The following is a 20,105-nucleotide window of genomic DNA, read 5'->3' as shown; positions in this document are numbered from 1 at the left end:
CATGTACTGCTGGGATCCCAAGTAATCTAAGCAGGAAAACTTTGGTATAGTAGACCAATGTCTTGCTCCAGTGTTGCAAATAACTCCATGTTATTATTGAAGTGCGCCTGAGCTTACTCATCATCATGGAAAGCAATCATGAGAGTGTGGAAGCGTTAATCCTTATCACCTAGCAGCCTTACTGTGTTTTGGATAGCTGAAGATGATTGATATAGCTGACTATTATTTTTTAGATGCATCATAGTTGCTGCTAGGATAACAGGCTTTTAATGACATTGAGGTTCTGGTCTAGTCAGACAACAAATGAAAAATGAGAAGGTTGTGGCTCTAATGGTTGCAGTATCCCTATTGTTGACTTCACAGGGCAGGGTTGGAGGGAAAGCTTAAGCCTGCACCATCTTGAAAGTCACTATCCTGGTGAATTAATGTACCCTTTCACCTTTGTCTTTCCGCCTCTGTGCATGCCTCTGATCTTCCATGGAATTTGATTGTGTCACATTGTTGATGCTGCTAGCTCCCATGTGGAAGAATCTTATGGTATAGAGTGCAAGGACAATGATAACCATTGGGAGGACTATCCTCACCCTGGATTGAGCCTCCAGCTTATCATGAAGAAAGTGACACAAATCTATCACTACTGCTTTGTGCAACACAGTGTCATTAAGTACTGTTCCCGGCTCATTGCTAGGCTGGAGTGATGCATCTGGAAATTCCTTGCCGATAGGGTTTTTTTGGAGATCCCTCATTCTTCACAGAGCTTCCCCTCACTGTCTCCTCCTCTGCATGCCATGCTTGTGTTATAGTTTATGGTATTGCAACTACTACCCACATACCAATGTAAAGCATTATTTTCTGCCTTCCTGAGGTCTGCCTCGGAATTCCCCAACCTTTGCCTGAGCCAAAGTAAGTCTAAAGTAACTGGTTGCAACCTGCTGAGTGGCCCTTTTAAAGAACACCAGAAAACGGGCCATATTGCATCAGGCTTTGCATGTTAAAAGTGCAATTATTTTGCTCTTTCAATGCGTTTGGGTACATGCAGAGAATGCACCTGCAAACTATTACTCCTGTTCAGTAATGCTGTGTAGGAAGTAGCCAGTGGTAATATGTGCATAATAAAACATCAGCTAGACTTTTGTAGCAGGAGTACACAAATGAATTTCATACCCTTACAACTTGCACTTGCATCTTTGTTTATAAAAATTGATACAAAACATGCACTAAATATATCAATCACCCCTTTAACCTCGACCGTGAGGCTTCCTCCACTGCCCGTGCTTAGGCCTGCCCTATATCTATAGTACTTGCTAGATTTTTATTAAAACTCATAATCTGCTTCTAAAATTATCCACTAGTGTTTTTCCTGTTCCTTTTTGGCCCTTGTAATTTCCTTTTACACCACTACTACAGTCATTTAAATACATATTCATTGTATTCGTTAGCACTTTTAGTTGTAGTTTTGTCATAGACACTTTTTTTTAAATGCTGGATTTTTAAAATATTTTTCTACTTGGGTCAGATCACTCCATACCTCACTGAATCTTGCCTTTATGATCCAGCACCTTTGCTTCTTTAGTTATTCTCCTCTGGTTTACATTAAACTTACTTCGTTGTGATTATTGCTTCTCAATTCAGACAAAGAAAATATCCCTGTGGTGAATCAATTTTAAGCCTTCGTTAAAATTGCTAGAGATCTCACTATAAAATGTGGGTGTATGGCATGTTTTTTGTTTGTTGACAGGTATGTTGTCAAGGACTTGTGCTAACATCCTGAGAAAGAGAGATTGATATGTTATCTCTATGCCACCAAAATCCCTTTTATGAAGCTGTAGTTCATTAGTTCTACCAGTTGGAGGGTGACAGACTGGAGAAGATGTCTCCTTATTTTGGAAGCTCTGACCTACACGGTTCCCCTCTTCTACCAAGGTAGACAGATATTCAAGTCTCTATCAAGTTTGAAAGGCTTGGCAATTCCTATTGTTTGCTACTGGCTGTCGTGTCCATCGAGCTGACCACAAATTCTGTGGTGAATTGTAGAATAGAAAATACCAGTGACTGCCAGTTACACGCTGTGGAATACATTTCTTCACCCTCCCTGCAAAACTAGAGAAAGTGCCCAGGAAGACTGCCAAAATTCACACATCAGTTGCATCTCCAATGTTTTCCATTTCGGGGCTGGACACCAGGGTTGCACACTTCTGTCCTACTTAACAGAGCTTAGAAAGGATAGCACCTTCTGGAGTGTATTCTCCTCTGCTGTGCCTATCATCATGATCTGCTCATGTTCATGTGTCTTTATGCTTGAAGGATGCCTGACTGTCTAATTGGCATAATAAGTAACCTTATCAGTGAATCTCTGCACTGATTTCTACAATGGATGCAACATTTGACAGTGCATCCTTGGGTGGGATTAGTTCGTCTGAGGAGCCTGTGTCCTCCATAAGCAATGGTTTGTGTTCTTAATGTGAAGGATAGAAGGATAGGTAGAGTTAATCATGATAATTTTTTAAAAAATGATGCTTGGAACACTTGATTTTATTGCTAGAGGAAAAGTATTGCATCAGCTTACTGTACTGCTAGTTTTTTAGTAATGAAAGAGTTTAAGGTCAGATCAGTCAATCTGCTTGATTTAAGCTGCAATCTCACTATCATCAATGTTTGTCAGTGTTATATAGGTCATTTAACATCACTGCTCCATTTCTACTAGGGTCATAGCAATATACGTCGTCTTTCACCAGTGCTGCCTCTCCCTTCTATTTTGTTTTCTCTTCTGGAAAAATTGCTAGGACACCATTATATGTTATGGCAGGAGATGTTGACCATTTGCAATGATTAGTGTAAATTGAGGAAGGCTGTCAAGAGTAGAGGCAGGTTGAAAAACTTAGAGAAGATAGATGAGAAATTAATTCAGAGCAGCAGTGAAACGAGGAATATGGAACTTTTTTTTTAGGATGAGGTATGTGGTCATATGTTACATGTGATTGGTGAGTGCGTGAGGTGGTGTGAGGACTGGAATGAATGGTATAGGAGGGACAAGAGGGAAATAAAGTAGACCTATTACAAGAAATGGTAAAGAAGAATCTGTACCAAGCTTTCCTGAAGTTACTGAATCATTTTCAAGACTGGATCCAGGTCCTCAGTGTCATATTCCAGCTGCTGACTTTCTCTACACTCTCAACCCACATCCTAGTGGTGGAAACAGCTAGTTTTCCAACTTAACTGGAATAACTCTGTTCTAGCCCTACTGCAGCTTACAGATTAGTGTGCTAAGAGAATCTGTGGTCTACAATGTGTTTTTATTGCAGGTATGTGGAAGCTTTCCATGAGTAATGGCAACTCTTCAGGTTTCAGTCCTAGCTTACATCAGCATCCCTTGCTGGCAATGCACTGACACTTTAAGTTGAGGCTGGGGTTTCCACACAAATGTATATGTGGACAGGATACCCATAGATGTGTTAACAATCTGGGAAACCTTGAAGCCTAATAAATAGAAAAAAAAACTTTCCCATTAAAATCGACTAGGCATTCCTAATTCCTGAGTTTACCCACTTTAATCATCAAAAGCTCTATTTCCATCTCCACTTAAAATTTGATTTCAATTTATCTAACAGATTAACTGATGTAGTCATATCTGATTACATGTAAACATACAAACAGCACGAGTAGGCCTTTCAGACAATTAGATCATGGCTGATCTGACTGGAACCTCAAATTCTCATCCTTGCCTACCTGCATTTCATCTCCTTGTTTAACAAGAATCTGTCTATCTTTGCTTAAAAATATTCAAGGACTCTCCTTCAATTACCTTTTACAGGAGTTCCAAACACTCATGACTCTGAGAGAAACAAGTCACCAATTTCTATTTTAAATGGGTGGCTCCTGATTTTTGAAACAGTGACCCTTAGCTGTCAGAATCTTGTACATTTCAATCAGGTCACCTCTTAGTATTCTAAACTTCAGTGGCTACAAGTCTATCCCCTGCCCAAGCCTTCATCAAAAGAACCCAAAAATTCCACTTTTCATTTGAGTAAACAAACCTCATTTGAACTGCTTCAATGCATTTACCTCCTTCCTGAAATAGTGCGCTCTCGTCAGTGCCTCGTACAGTTGAAATATAAACTCAATATTTTTGTATCCAATTCCCCTCACAATAAATGATAACATTTTATCAGCTTTTCTAATTATTTGTTGTACTTGCATTCTAAATTTGTGATTCGTGCAGTAGCACAAACACATCTGCATCTCAGAGCTCTGCAATCTCTCACCATTTAGATGAAATGCTTATCTTTTATTCTTCCTGCCAAAGAGGACAATTTTACAATTTCCAACATCATTTTTCATATAGACTCATAGAAATGTGCAGCACACAAACAGGCCCTTCGGTCCAATTCATCTCTGCTGACCAAATATCCTAAATTAATCTAGTCCAGCATTTGGCCATATGTCTCAAAACCCTTCCTATTCATATCATCCAGATGCCTTTTAAATGTTGTAATTGCACCAGTTTCCACCACCACCTCTGGCAGCTCATTCCACACATACACCACCTTCTGCATGAAAAAGTTGCCCCTTTGGTCCCTTTTAAATCTTTCTCCTCTTACTTTAAACCTAGACTGTCTATTTTTGGACTCACCTACCCTGGGGAAAAGACCTTGGCTATTCACCCATGCATGCCCATCGTGATTTTATAAACTCCTATAAGGTCACTTCTTGGCCTCTGACGTCCCAGCCTATTTGGCCTCTCCCTATAGCTCAAACCCCATTTGTTAGATATTTGTCCAATCACTTAATTATATAGCTTTGTAGACTCTTATGTACTCTTCACAACTTACTTTTGCACTTATCTTGTGTAGTCAGCAAACGTGGCAACCATACCCTCCTTCCCTTCATCCAAGTCATTTATACACCATTCATTACATATTGCTAACCTAAAAAAGACCAACCTATGTCTACACTGCTTCCGGCTAGCCATCCAATTTTCTAACTGTAGCAATATGCTATCGCACACCCAAGCTTTTATTTTCTTTTCCTTTTAAGATCCTAGGATGAGGTCCATCAGGACTTGGGCACTTGTCAGCCTTCAGCGCCAACAGTTTGTTTAGCACCACTTCTCCTTTCCACTTCCTGATTTATCACTATTTCTGATGTTATTTGTAACTTCTCTTAATTTCATTGAAGAATGTACATAGTAATTATCTGCAACTGTGTACAATTAGATTTAACATACAAAACAATGTAGAATGCATGACATGATGTTTTAAATGTGATTTGCCATTTAAATTGGTTTTGATAACCAGTAGGGAAACATACCTGTCTTGAATGACAGAACAGATTATAGACAAGAAATGAATTTTTGTCAAGTCAAATCTGCTAGTCTATGTATGTCATAATGGTGTTACTGTAATTAACTCTAAGACTGTGTATCACAAATGGAACTCCTATTTACTTGCAACTATCGAATGCCAAGTTGCACTGGTATAACAGTTGCTCCTTGTATTCTTTGCAAATACAGAAAATATGCTGGAAGATGTATTTGCTTCTTCCCTGGTGATAATTTATATTATGTGGTCCATCAAAATGTAGCACACAATTGAATTCACAACATGTAGACCAATGAGATATGTTTAAACTTTGTCACTTCTTCAACTGTGCTTGAGAGAGTTTAAAACATTAGCAATTATTATACAAATGTCAATACAATAGGGATCTACCTCAAAAAGGATATTTCTTTCTAATTTAGGTTTTCAAACTGCACTTTCAAATTTATTTTTTACAATCATATACTTATAAATATATAAAACTAATATATTTATCAGTTTGAAGTTCCCGATGATCACAATAAAGAACACTAAAATGAACAGATACAATTTATAATCAAGTGTCACAATGGATTATTTGGGTGCAGCACTTTGGAAATAATCAAATTTCAGATGAAAGGTTAAACCAAGACTTTCTGTCCTGTGAGGTGGACATTAAAAGATCTCACAACACCATTTGAAGCACCGCAGAAGAATACAGCCAGTTTCCAGTTCAACATTTATTCCTAAACCAAATTTACTATACAGTCATTTATTTCACAAATTTGGGGATCTAGCAGTGACCAAGTTGGCTCCTGTGTTACCCTATATTACAACAGGAAATATACTTCACATATGCCTAATTGTGCCTGAAACACTTTGAGAAGTTTTGGGAATGTGAAAGGAATATACATTCCTTTATCTCTTTATTTGCAAACAAAAACTTGCTAAGACAACAAGGTGGGGTGGATAAGTGGCAGGAAGGGCACCCAGCTGGAAAAAAACTCATCAAATCCATCAAAAAAAAAGATTGTTGAAACACCAGGGTGATCAAGTGTTGTGATGCTGGTAACATGGTAAAAGCTGAAAGAGGAAGGTTTTAAAAAAAAAGAATATAACGTAATGAGATTTACCTAGTGGTTGTGAACTCCTCCTCGTCTTGAATGTCATGGGTAGGCAGGTAAAAGTGAAGTGTTTCACGGTTATTTATTTCAGTTTGCTGAAATTCTGAATCAAATGTCACAGATGAAGCAGCTGTTTCACACGGCATTTCCAATACAACTTCTTTCCTTGAAACATGGTCTTCAGCATCATGTTTAGTACGTCTATTATCTTCTCCTATTAAAATTGAACCAAAGTATCAAGTTTGGTCTAGACTCGCAGAACTATAGACTTCTCCTTGTGATATGAAAATAAGAGGATGAAGGATTATAATCAGAATTGAAGCAGGATTTGTGCTGTAGACCACTGGTTATCAAAATGGATACTCTTAATTCTTTAATTGTACCTCCACTAAATGAAAATTTGATTTCTCTTGCTGACTTTTCTAGACTATTCAGATATCAAGAGGTGAGAATAGTCAATCCTAGAATGTTTTACTTCAAATCGTGAAAAGAATTGAATGATTTCTAAATAGTTGTCAAAGCAACTTATTCCACCTTTCAATCAGATTTATGATTGATTTGCACTATATCTACAATCCATTTTCCAATGCCTTAAAAATACATTGATTTCAGTCTTAAAGCTTTCATTTGACCCAGCATTTACTTCCTTTTGGAGGAAGAACCTCACATGTCACTATTTTGAGTGTAAAATTGCATCCATTTCACTCCTAATGTTAATCTGAAGATTATGTCCTCTTATTTTGAAATGCTTCCATTTCATAAGCTCAAGGGAACAGAACAAATCTTGTTGATAACAGATCTTCTAATTTAACCCTGAAGCCTTGGTAACATTCTAGAAAGCATGTACAGTAGTCCCTCCAAGGCAGAAATAAAATTCCTAAAATGTTGTGGTCAGAACTGAACGCAATACTTCAGATGTACCATTTTTTACGATTTTAAGTAATTTATTTCCAGTTTTCTCCACCAGTAAAGCTTGATGTGCTGGTGTTGGAGGTACTGCAAGCTGTTTGATATCTTGCTCAAGTCCACAAGAACAATAGAACTCACATTCCCAGACTTTGTATATGAAATTACATAATGAATGTCAATAGGATATTAAATCATAAGAAGCATCACAGCTGAGACTGATTCAATTTTCACCCAATGTTCAAAGGTCCATTTCCCAGCTGGAATCACTACAAGTACTTGCATCATCTTCAAATATAAATAGCTTTCTAAGCTTTCTAACATCACATTTCATTCACTCCATTTGATAGTAAGAAATGGCTGAGTACATTGGATATGATAAAGGTCATGGGCCCTGACAACATCCTGGCTACAGTACTGAAAACCTACAGAACTGACCACATCTCTAGCTGAGCCATTAAGTGCAGTAATAACATGGCATCTCTCTGGCAAAATGAAATTGTCTAGGTATGTTCTATTGACAAAAGGGGAATAAAACCAAATTAAGCCAGTTACTGTCCGATCAGCCTACTCCCCATCATCAGTAAAGAAATTAAAGGCGTCATCAACAATTATATCAAACAGCACCTGCTGACCTGTAATCTTCTGATCCATGATCAGTTTAGATTTTGCCAGAACTGCTTGAGTCCAGACATCATTACAGCCTGTGTTCAAGCATAAATAAGAGCTTTATTTAGTCTAAGAATGGAGGTGAACGTTACTGTCCTTGACATCAAATCAGCATATAACTGTGTGTGGTATTCAGGAACACTAGTTAAACTAAAATCAATGGAAGTCAGGGAAAATTTTCAACTGATTTACATAAAGGAAGAATATTACAGTTGTTGGAGGTCAATCACCTCTGTGCCAGGACATCACAACAAGGGTTGCTATGAGTACCAAGTTGCCACTGACGTTTGCACCAGTCTCCATAAACGTTACCATTCGCACCATTAAAATGAAACTAAACTCAAAGCTGTAAACTTTTACAGTCACCACATTCTGTAAAATGAAAACTTGTCAATTGTACCTACGTCAGCATCAGAGGAGCAGTAAAGTTCACATTTTGGGTCGGGACCCTTCAGAAAAGACCCCACCCGAAATGTCAACTTTCCTTCTCCTCTGGTGCTGCCTGGCCTGCTACGTTCCTCCAGCTCCACACTGTTATCTCTAACTCCAGCAGCTCTTACTATCTACAATTTTTAAAAATGGTTAAGTTACAGAAAGTGAATAAGACCGATACACAGGTTTTCTGTAATTTGATTAAAAAATTAAAACTGTCTAGGCAGCTTTTTGGTATTGGCTTTATTTTTGGGCAGATTTAGAATGTTCGATCAATAAAAATGTTTTGCAAATAGCTGACTCAGCATTTGAAAACTTCATTACAGGGCAATTTACTGATCCTGTGCTCTAAGTGAAAAGCTGTGCAAAGCTTAAAATGCATCAGAGAAGTGGCACTACAGTTCAGCTGTCTGTCTGTAGGAATCCCGTTCGTCTCTAGCACTAGTCAAGCTGGGAATTGGAAATCAATTAATAATGTACTAAAACCTTCAAATATCCTATTATATACATTGCAGTTTTACATCTTGATTTGTTTCCTCTATGGTCAGCAAATATCCAAGAAACTGGCTGTCAGCAAACACTGTGCCTTTGCATTTTGACACTTGTGCAACAGGACAAACAATTGTGTTATAAATGCAAGATTTTCATTAAGATATTGTATGAAGATTGTCAGCAGGATAGTTTGTTTGGTGTTGACTCTACAGAAAACGAAGGGATACCAAGAATAATCAGCCTTTCATTCACAAAGGATGGGGTTTACCAGCTCATTGCAAATGATTAGGAACATGGGGTTAGGCGAGGTTATGCTGCAACTCTATAAAACGCTGGTTAGACCACACTTGGAATATTGTGTTCAGTTCTGGTCACCTCATTATAGGAAAGATGTGGAAGCTTTAGAGAGGGTGCAGAGGAGATTTACCAGGATGCTGCCTGGACTGGAGGGCAGGTCTTATGAGGAAAGGTTGAGGGAGCTAGGACTTTTTTCATCGGAGCGAAGAAGGATGAAAATTGGCTTGATAGAGGTGTACAATATGGTAAGAGGCAGAGATAGTGGATAGTCAGAGGCTTTATCCCAGGGCGGAAATGACTATTACGAGGCGGCATAATTTTAAGGTGATTGGAGGTAGGTATAGGGGAGATGTCAGAGGTAGGTTCTTTAAACAGAGTGGTGGGTGGATGGAATGTGCTGCCAGCAGTGGTAGTGGAGTCAGATACTTTAGAGACTTATAAGCGACTCTTGGATAGGCACTTCGAGGATAGTAAAATGTAGGGTATGCTGTGTAGTTTGATCTTAGTAGGATAATAGGTCAGCACTGAAGGGCCTCTACTGTGTTGTACTGTTCTATGGGAGGGATGGTAAAATAGCAGTGCAAGATGTAGGAAGTGAAGTTCGAAATCTTGTTACTGACAGGCCCTTCATTTCCTGAGGCTGAAACATATGGGATTCCGGCCGTTATTGTGAACCCCACGTTCTGTTGTTGCTGTAAAGTTCACCCTCTGATCTCTGAGGCCTAATGGTTTGGCCATAGCACATCTCCAATTCTTATAGTGTCTGTGGGAGGGCATTTCAACATTTGGCAACAGTTCAGAAAGGCAGGCCACAATGTTTAATTGGATATCTGTCCTGCTAATATACCACAGTGATAATTTTGTCACTTGTGCAGGGTTGGGTTATTTGTTTGGTTCCAAAAAGTGATCCATGGTGGGTTCCTGTAAAATTGTGAAGGGAGCTTTTTTTAAAAAAATTTAAGTGTTCTGCAGTGGAATATAGAGTATGAGTTTGTTAAAGTTAAGCTTCCGATTTTTTTTTTGAGTCAATATTGGTAGCAGATACCAACAGTTAACAAGCTTTTTGTTATTGATAAGTGGTGATATTCACTCTTAAAGCATCAGTTATTTGAAAACATTGGAGATTTATCCTGGTTCTTGTTCTTTTATCTCTCTGATCTCTAGGCTGGATAATAATGATCTGACTGATTCTTGCAACAAAGATCTCAGTCCACTCACCATAAATCAATCTTTATGCCTTTTCCTGTGTTACAATATGGTAAACGTAACTGAGAAATAATTCCCAGTTGAACATATTACTGGGAAATGTTGTGCTCAGTACATGTGCAGGGCCACTCTTTACTCACCTTCTTTATTTAAACCCACATTAATTGACTTCAACATAGTTTTGAATGATTATACATAAACATAATATACTGTTCATCAATAATATGCTGAATAAGTTTTTCTAGTTCATCATCTAAATTTTAAATATTGATTTCAGATTCATTCTTTGGTGAATATAGGTTATGGCATGAAAAGTTCTGAGACTTGTTTGATCCAGAAGCCACACTTCGTTGCATGTGCTGCATTTGGAAGTTGGGGGTTTGGGAGAGGTGGCCAAGCAGAACAAAAGCAAGAAAGAGAAAATCTCTATTAAATGTTTCTTTTTGAGGTGAAGCATATAGACTGTCCTATTCTGATCGGAGGAATCCAACTGGTGACTATTAGGCAAGCATACACTTATTGTTCATCCTTACAGCTTGTGCATTATGAGGGAAAAAAAAATCCAATATAATTGTGAGACATTCAGAACATGGATTTTTGTACACTGAATTCTGGAAATAATTTGCAGCAGGCAACTTTACTGCCCTAACACATTCGTTCAAGGGATTTAAGCCTAAACAGGGCTTGAATCTTTACGAAAAGAAACTTTGTCATTACAGCCACTGTGTAGAAAATTCAACATTTAGTTTAATATATAATTTAATAAAATCTAATTTAAAGCATGGTTCCCCTGGTAACAAAACACTTTTTGGCAAATAAACTTTTTAAATAAATGTTACATTGCTGGTATTACCTGTAATATAAAACATGTTGTTCTCAACTGGCATTTTGTCTTTTGGATTTGTTGATCTGGAAAGATATCTTTGAGATTCTGTTGTTGTTAGTGTACATTGCTTCTTTAATGATGCTGACATGGAACTTGCATTACCCCTTATAATTAAAACAAATGGATAGAAATTATTTATCAGGTTTTAACAATCATATGTTGCCTTCCAACAGAGGTATGTTATATTCATTTCTGCAGTTAAATGTACAAGGTAACTTGCTTCAAAACTGCCAACAATGCCCCTGTTAATTAGGTACAAAAGCCACTCGATGGTAACCCAATAAACCTATCTTCTGTGTTTTATTTGTCCCCGTGAAAATAAATATAATCTCTACCCTATTCATAATTTCGTGCACAAAAACAAGTGTCATCAATCTCTGGAGAGTGTCAGTGATTTTTTGTTTTTACATTTCTTGATTTAGATTTGACTGTACATATTTCCATGTTTTATTCACTTATCTTTAAAGCAGAAAGAAACTTGACGAGTAAGTACCATGATAAGTTACGACCACTTATAAATGCTTGATAGAAAATAGAATGTACTGCTATTGTTATTGTTTCCAAGAGGGTGCAGCCATCACTGAGAGAGAGCAATCCTTCCCAACAAATGTTGCACAATTTCCCATCCTGCAGAAGTGGTGAGAAGGGGAGCAAATTGGACGAGTTGGCCCTGGAAAGATACTTGCTCCCTTCTTGGCACCTCACTAATTAAGTGCTGGGTAAGAAGGTTCATTTGGGAATTTTCTTGACTCACCAACAATTGAGGCTGTTAATGATTGATTTAATAGTCCATTAAGGACTTCAATTTCCTGAGAAATTTCCCAAGAAAAGTGATTGGTTTCTCAACTGGGTAGCCAAGGCAAACTGCTGTGTGTTTGGAAGGGAAGGACTCCATTTACTCAAATTTGGAGGCATTGTTAAGGGAATATGAGGTAGCCTCTGAAAGCCACTGCACTGCTCTTGCCTCTGATCCCCTGATTTCTCTCTCTCTCTCTCTTTTTCTCTCTCTGTCTGTGACCTGTACCTTGTGAGAAAAAGAAAAAGACCTATCTTCTTGGCATTAGATTTTCTGAGGTGTAGACTTCACTAACAGTTTATAGGATCCAGAAGCTGCTAGTGTCTTATTGGCAGCACATTTTGGTGAGCTGGGACCTCACTATCAGGGCTGTAATTCACCAAGAATCCTGCCGGTCAGCACCGAAGCTGACTGGCATGTGATTTGGCAAGCTTTGTTAGCAGTGGATATGCCAAGTTAGTTGATACCTAACAAGCCAGCTCTCATACTACTTCTTTTGAAGAAGGTAAAATCACAGCCAAATGTAAAATGCATAGAGAATGTATGTCAATTCGAGATTAGAAAAAAGAAAGCAATATCAGTCCTTTTTTGGGAAGCTTGCATAGTGTAAGCCCTTCACTCTTCCCCCAACATTTGTTAGACTTTTACCCAAGAAAAGCAGACTAACCATATGAAAGTCAAACAAGTTAGTAGAAGTATTCCTTCCCATCCCACCTTTCCAGCCCCAAAGTTCAACAAAGATTGATCCCTACATGGACAGAACCTTTTGTAGAATCCAGCTAACAATTATACTTGTTTAATGTGTATGCAATTTTTTTGACACACACCTTTTCCTGCATTTAGTATTTGGTTCCTAAAAGATATCCATAAGTGAAATCTTCTTCATTGTTAATCTGCTTAAGCTTTTTCCTCATTGTCCTGAAATGGTCTGTTTTTGGTTTTGTATATGTAAATATAAGGTTGTACTAACTGCGATCAAATTTGCTTAAACCAAAGAATTTTACTTATGCATTACCCTGGCGATGTGTGAGGTAATTCTTCTCACATGGTCGATGTTTTCAACCCAATGCAACCATGTATTACATTCACCAGTTTATATTCTAGGTGGCTTGGTCATTGCCATTTTCCTTTGTATGAATATTTCTCACTAACCTAAAAACAGGCAGTAAAAGTGTAGAGATAGCAAAAACTGCAGATGCTTGAGTCAGGTTAACAGTGTGGAACTGGAGGAACACAGCAGGCCAAGCAGCATTAGAATAGCAGAAAAGTTGACGTTTCAGGTCCTGAGCTGAAACGTCAACTTCCCTGCTCCTCTGCGGCCTGTCTTACCGTGTTCCTCCAGTTCCACGCTGTTATCAGTAAAAGTGTAGGTTCGCCAAGCTCGAGGGCATGCAAGCAGTTCTGTAATTTGCTCATCTAGCACTGTATAACATGTCTAAGCTGCTCGTGGTTGCTTATCTAGTCAGTAATAATCTGTTACTTACAGGGTTATCTGGAACTATGGAAAGAGCCACATTAGTTGGTGATGGACATATGCCTGAAGATTTCAGGAATGAACAAGATAAATAGGGCAATCACTTACGATATCCTGGATTACTCCAACCCCACAAAATTAACTGGAATTCTCTTCTTTCTGTTGTGGTGTAGGCAATGGCAAGAAAGGTGGGAAAATATAAGGAGAATGAAAAATTCAGAAGTTCAGCATTGAGAAAATGTTTTGTGATTATCTTCCTCAGCCTTAAATGACAACTTCAAAACCTTGAAATTGAGTGGTCAGTATGTTATTTCTGTTAATTTGCAGGTCATTAAAACCCTTTCTCTTTAAATGGCACTTTCAATTTCTTCACCTTCTCCAAGAATTTAGATGGTGCACATTTCAACATGTAAATCAGAGTGGGTATCCAGTGGCAGCAGCTCTTTGAATACCTGTCCTGGCCATCAGCCAAACTATTCCTTCACAACAATGTCCCTGACATGTCATGGCCACCATCCTCATTGACCATTTGTCCCATGCAAATTGGCATTGACAAACACCAGCCTCAGTGCATCATGATGCTTTCTTTCAGACCAACTCAACGCCTTTCAACACTTGAACACTTTGTCACTGCCTTATTTCAAAGTAATGTCACTGTAATTCAGAACGACAGACTAATGTCCTGGGGACATAACTGTGAATCTTACAATGATAATGGTGAGATTTGAATTCAATTAAATAATATAGAATAAAACCTGGCCGATTTGGTGACCACGTAACCACATACGATTAGTGTAAAAATTCATATTGTTCATTAATATCCTTTAGGAAAGAAAATCTGCTACCCCCTTCTGGTTGGTCTGGCCTACATGAGACTGAAGACCTACAGCAATGCAGTTTGACTCTTAACAGTCCTATGGGCAATTATGGATGGGCAATAAATGCTGGCCTAGCAGCACCCACATTCCATGGACGCATTATAAAAAAAAAAACTTTGGAGCTCAGAGACATCTACATCTTGCATGATTCTGCCAGATAACTTTGTGTGTCAAGACATAGACATCACCACACAAGATGAATGTTATGGCTCTTAGCTTGCTTTCTTAGCAGTTACTCACTTGCATTTACTTGGTGGCTGCCAGCCTCCGTATTCTTCAAATTGGTTTTCTAGTGTTCACTCACTGACTCCAACATTGCCTGGATTGCAACGTGGGTCAAGACTAGCTTGGCCAAGTGGCATGGCCTCCTGTGGCAGGAAGAAGGATTGCTCTCCTTTCCACCAAGCTGTCCACTAGCACCTACAGGTCCCTGTCTGTGAAGAAGGGAATAAGTTTTCCTCTCCTCTGGTCACCACAGTATAGGAAGAATGTGATTGTAATCAACAGAATCACTAGGATGTTGCCTGGGATGCAGCACTTCAGCTATAAAGAGAGGCTGGCTAAGCTTGGGTTGTTTTCTTTGGAGCAGAAAAGATTGAAGGGGGACCTGAAGGAGATGTGCAAGATTATGAGGGGCATGGACAGGATGAATAGAAAGCAGCTGTTCCCCTTAGTTGAAGGGTCAACAACAAGGGGCCATAACTTTAAAATGAAAGACAGGAGGTTTAGAGTGGATTTGAAGAAAAACTTTATCATCCAGAGGGTAGTGGGGGTCTGGAATACACTGCTTAGGAGGGTAGTTGAGGCAGGAAACCTCAGTCTTTAAAAGGTGCTTGGATGAGCACTTAAAGTGTCATAACGTTCAAGTCCATGGGCCCTCTGTGGGAAAGGATGAATGTAGGTGGTAACATATTTTTGACAGTACAGACTTGATGAGCTGAAGGACCTCTTCTGTATGGTATGATTCTATGACTATTCCTACTTGCAGTGTCTTTAGTAGTGTGCAGCTGGGCTTTATATATGACAACAGAAATGTAAATGATGATGGAAAGTCCTGGCAGTAGTAAGAATTTCTGCCTCCCCTGCCTTGTGATTCCCTGAGAAAGGGCCCTTACAGCCCAGCTGCATAATTAATGAGGTGAAGAGCAGAAAGTTGCACGATAAAATTTTGAGTCATGAATCTGGTCAATAAAATACTTTTAACTGAAAATTCAAAAATTCTGCCAAGAGTTTTACATTTCATTTTCACAAAATAGGTTGACTGCATTGATCACTTACCATGCTGTTACTTTACGTAAATTTAGTTGAGAAGAATCAGGAGGCTGTTTAAGAGATGGGTTTTGGTCTGTTGCTTTAATGTCATACTTGTTCTTAATGGCAACTTTAAAGACTGTTGGCTTGATCGGTTCCAAGCTCTGCACACACTTTACTGAAGAATTTAACTGGTTCTATAAAGGGAAAGAAAATTACCTACTAAGTCTTGCTAATACCAGAAGTCAAACGATACCAGGTTATAGTCCAACAGGTTTATTTGAAATCACAAGCTTTGGGAGTGCTGCAAAGGTGAAGTGGATGCAAATATTAATGCAAATTATACCTGCCTGAATGTTCTGAAATTTTGCTGCCTGACCAACATTTAACTGGCATCTTTCCATTATAATCCAATGCTACACTCAAACCAAAATGATGGGTTTTCAAATTGGCACAATGAATAATAAAATATAATTTTGCCACAAAATTCTATTTTTAGCTTGTTTTCATATGTATGTGGTGAAGATGGTAAGAATCATATTATATGGATAGGGCGTTTTCATGATACTCAACTTATTCTTCTGTCATTAATTAAAAGTTTTTGATTTTATTACAAAAAAACCGCAACAATGTTTTTAGTCTTATTCAGAAAACATTTCTTAGTAAGCTGCACTTCTAATGAAAAACACAGACAATGAAACCAAAAACCAAATTTACTGTTTTTTTTTTACAGATTAAAGCTGACACTTCAAGGCAAACTAGTGAATGAGCAGACATATAGTATGCTAGGAGCAGTACCTAGGTACACCTAAAATGAGGTGCCCACTTGGTGAAGCTATAATACTACAACCAGTAGAAGCAGCAAGCTTTTGACAGACCCTAAATGATCCCATAACCAGCAGACCAGATCAAAGCTCTGCAGTTCTGTCACATCCAGTTGTAAATAGTAATGGATAGTTGGACAACTTTCAGGAGGAAGTTCTTGAAAACATTCCCATCGTTCATTACGTGGGAGTTAAGCAAATACAAAAAACAAGAATAAAATATTTGCAAAGTCTTCACCCAGAAGTGCAAAGTGAATGATTGATTCATTTTGGCCCCTTCTGAGGTCCCAGCATCACAAATACCAGTCTTCAAACACTTTGCCTCGATGTGATATTAAGAAACAGCTGAAGGCGCTAGATACAAAGTCTGTGGCCCTGACAATAACCAGCTGTAAAACAAAAGATGTGCTCCAGAACTAGCCACTTCCCTAGGCAAACTGTTCCAGTACAGCTAAACCTGGCAATATGGAAAATTGAGCATGTAAGTCTTGTCCAGAAAAAGCATATCAAGTCTAAAGCAGTCAATTACAGCTTCCTTAGTCAACTCCCAATTATAACAAAGGAAAGGAAGTGATATTGACAGCACTATCAATCTGCACTTGCTCAAGAACAACTTAGCTCATTGATGCTCCTTTTTGGCTCCATCTGAGTGATTGAGCTCCAGATCTCGTTACACCCTTGCTCTACATATGGACAGAAGAGCTGAACTACACAGGTGAAGTGAGAATGAATGCTCTTGATATCAAACCAGCAATTGACTGAGTCTGTAATTGAGGGCCCCAGGCAAAATTGATGACAATGGGAGTTGGGAGAAAGCTTCTCACTGGCTGAAGTTAGACCAAACATAAAAAGAGACAGTTAAAGTTGTTGTAGGCCAATTATCTAAGCCCAACAATATTACGCTGATGTGACAACAAGAACTGCCGATGATGGAGTCTGAGATAACACAGTGTGGAGCTGGAGGAATGCAGCAGGCCAGGCAGCATGAGAGGAGGAGGAAAGCTGATGTTTCAGGTCTGGACCCTTCTTCAGAAATGGGGGAGGGGAAGGGGGCTCTGAAATAAATGGGGAGGGGGGTTGGGCTGGGAAAGGTAGGTGGGATGGTGATAGCAGGTAGGTAGTGGTGGGGATTGGTCAATGAAGTGGGAGCAGCGGATAGGTGGGAGCATCCTGATTCATCTCTTCCAGTAATGTCCTAGACTCAGTAATCTTCAACGGTGAATCACTTAGGTTTTTCTCCACAGCAAAGTCAGAAGCAGGAATATTCAATGATAATTGCACAGTTTTCAGCCCCATTGATAGAGCTGTCACTGTCTGTTTGCCATTCAGCAGCATAACTATCGATTGAAATTGTGACCATAGATATCCTGGGGTTCTCATCAACCAGAAACTGAACTGGACTATTCATATAAATATTATTGCCACAATAGGAGATCAGAGGTTATGAATTCCTAACAAGCATTTCCTCTACTTATTTTACTGGCTGTGCAGGCCTTCAAGGCCCCTACACCATAGTGACTTCTGGAAATCAATGCTGTGATCGACGTACGGACACCGATCACCATGTGTGGAACATTGGAGTGGCTGCATCCGCATGTAGCCGCATACTTTAGAGGGAACGTTGCTTCTGACTGCTCAAAACCAATTCAACATTGATAAGTGACAAGTCAGTGTTATGACAACTACTGAAAACAACAAGTGCTGGACATCACAGCAGGTCAGGCAGCATCCATGGCGAGGGAGCAAGCTAACATTTCGAGTCTAGATGACGCTTCATCAGAGCTGCTCTTCATCTGCTTGGATGAGTGCAGCTCCAACAACACTAGAGAAGCTTAATACCATCCACGACAAACTAGTTCATTTGATCAGCACTCCACACACCATCTTAAACATTCACTCCCTCCACTACCAGCGCACAGTGGCAGTAGTCTGTATCAAGTATGAGAGTGATAAAGGGTTATAACATATTATAGCAAATGTTTTATTAATCGGCACCTGTGGGACCAGGAGTTTGCCAGTTGATCAAATATTCTGGATAATCAAGAGGTCCACATAATCAATGTAAAAACACACACTAAGTAATAGAAATGTAATTCGGGGGTACATACATCACTGTTACACTTTATTTGCAACATAAACTACTTAAATAATAATGTAACTTTGCCTTAAATAAAACTTACCGGCAGAGAGCCTTCTCAATCTCACCTTCACCTGACGACTCGAATATCACGGTAGATTGCGGTATTTGAGGAGAAAATGAACCAACTGTTGATATTTCATGTGGCCATTCAATTGAACAAGTAATATTTATGTGGAGATAAATGAACTAAAAAGCTATAATAATAGATTTTGGCCTTAATTCTGTGAAAGTGATTTCTTCTTTTTAAAAGAGAAGGCTATTTTTGAACAGTAAGTTCAAATCTCATTTCCAAGAAAGCATGTGGCTTAAACTTTTTTACACAGAGGGTGGTACACATACGGAATGAGCTGCCAGAGGAAGTGGTTCAGGCAGGTACATTAACAACATTTATAAGGTATTTGGACGAATACACAGATAGGCAAGGTTTAGAAGGATACGGGCCAAGTGCAGGGAAATGGGATTAGCGTGGATGGACATTTTGGTCGGCATGGACCAGTTTGGGCCAAAGGGCCAGTCTTTGTGCTGTAGGACTGTAGGACTCTATGACTCTATGACAAAATAGCTCTCTTAATTGGCACCACATTCACAAGCATTGATTCCTTTCACTACCGATCACATTGGCAGCAGCATGTAGAAGATAAACAAAATGCAGTGCAGAAAATCACCCAGCTTTTAGACAGCACCTTTTAACCCTGAGGTACTACCATCTAGAAGGATAAGGAAGATATATGGGAACTCCACCACTAGCAATTTCCCTCCAAGCACTCACCACCCTGATTTGGAAATCTATCACCATCCTCTTTGTGTTTTCTAACTGAGTATCAGCAATAAATGCTGGCTGAGCCAGCAATCCCATATCCTATGAATAAAGAAAAAATGTATCACTCCTATCTTAACTCTTTTTAATTTCTTACTTAACTGACAAAGTTGCAAGCATTTCCTTTCCGTGATTTGGCCCTTTGGCCCAAACTGGTCCATGCCGACCAAAGTGTCCATCCACGCTTTTCCCATTTCCCTGCACTTGGCCCACATCCTTCTAAACCTTTCCGATCTGTGTATTTGTCCAAATGCCTTTAAATGTTGTTAATGTACCTGCCTCAATCACTTCTGCTGGCAACACCTTCCAAATGCCTACTACCCTTTGTGTAAAAAAGTTGCCCCTCAGGTTCCTATGCATTCTTTACCCTCTTACCTTAAACTGATGTCCTCTAGCCCTCGATTCCCGAACCCTGGGAAAAAGACTGAGTGCATTCACCCTATCCATGCCTCTCATGATCTAATACACTTCTATAAGATACCCCCTCAGTCTCCTATGCTCTAAAGAAAAAAGTCCTAGGTGGTCCAACCTCTCTCTGTAACTCAGTCCCTTGAGTCCTGGCAAAATTCTTGTAAACTTCTTCACTCTTTCCAGTTTAATAATATCCTTCCTATAGCAA

The 20,105-nt window shown here is 39.0% G+C and overlaps 1 protein-coding gene across 1 annotated transcript in view; it reads right to left on the bottom strand.

Annotated features, from left to right (window-relative positions):
* Window positions 1-20,105, bottom strand: part of LOC125486386 — a 32,055-nt gene that overhangs the window by 8,720 nt on the left and 3,230 nt on the right. The window contains exons 2-4 of the mRNA XM_048613729.1: window positions 15,733-15,902; window positions 11,274-11,410; window positions 6,428-6,632 (exon numbers count right to left, since the gene is read on the bottom strand). Coding sequence (XP_048469686.1) covers window positions 6,428-6,632; window positions 11,274-11,410; window positions 15,733-15,902 — 512 coding nt within the window. The remainder of the gene's footprint in view (window positions 1-6,427; window positions 6,633-11,273; window positions 11,411-15,732; window positions 15,903-20,105) is intronic.

Source organism: Rhincodon typus, chromosome 28, assembly GCF_021869965.1.
Source record: "Rhincodon typus isolate 14 chromosome 28, sRhiTyp1.1, whole genome shotgun sequence".
Lineage (NCBI taxonomy): Eukaryota > Metazoa > Chordata > Chondrichthyes > Orectolobiformes > Rhincodontidae > Rhincodon > Rhincodon typus.
The sequence above is the reverse complement of the archived record's forward strand: the minus strand, read 5'-3'. Positions and strand labels throughout refer to the sequence as shown.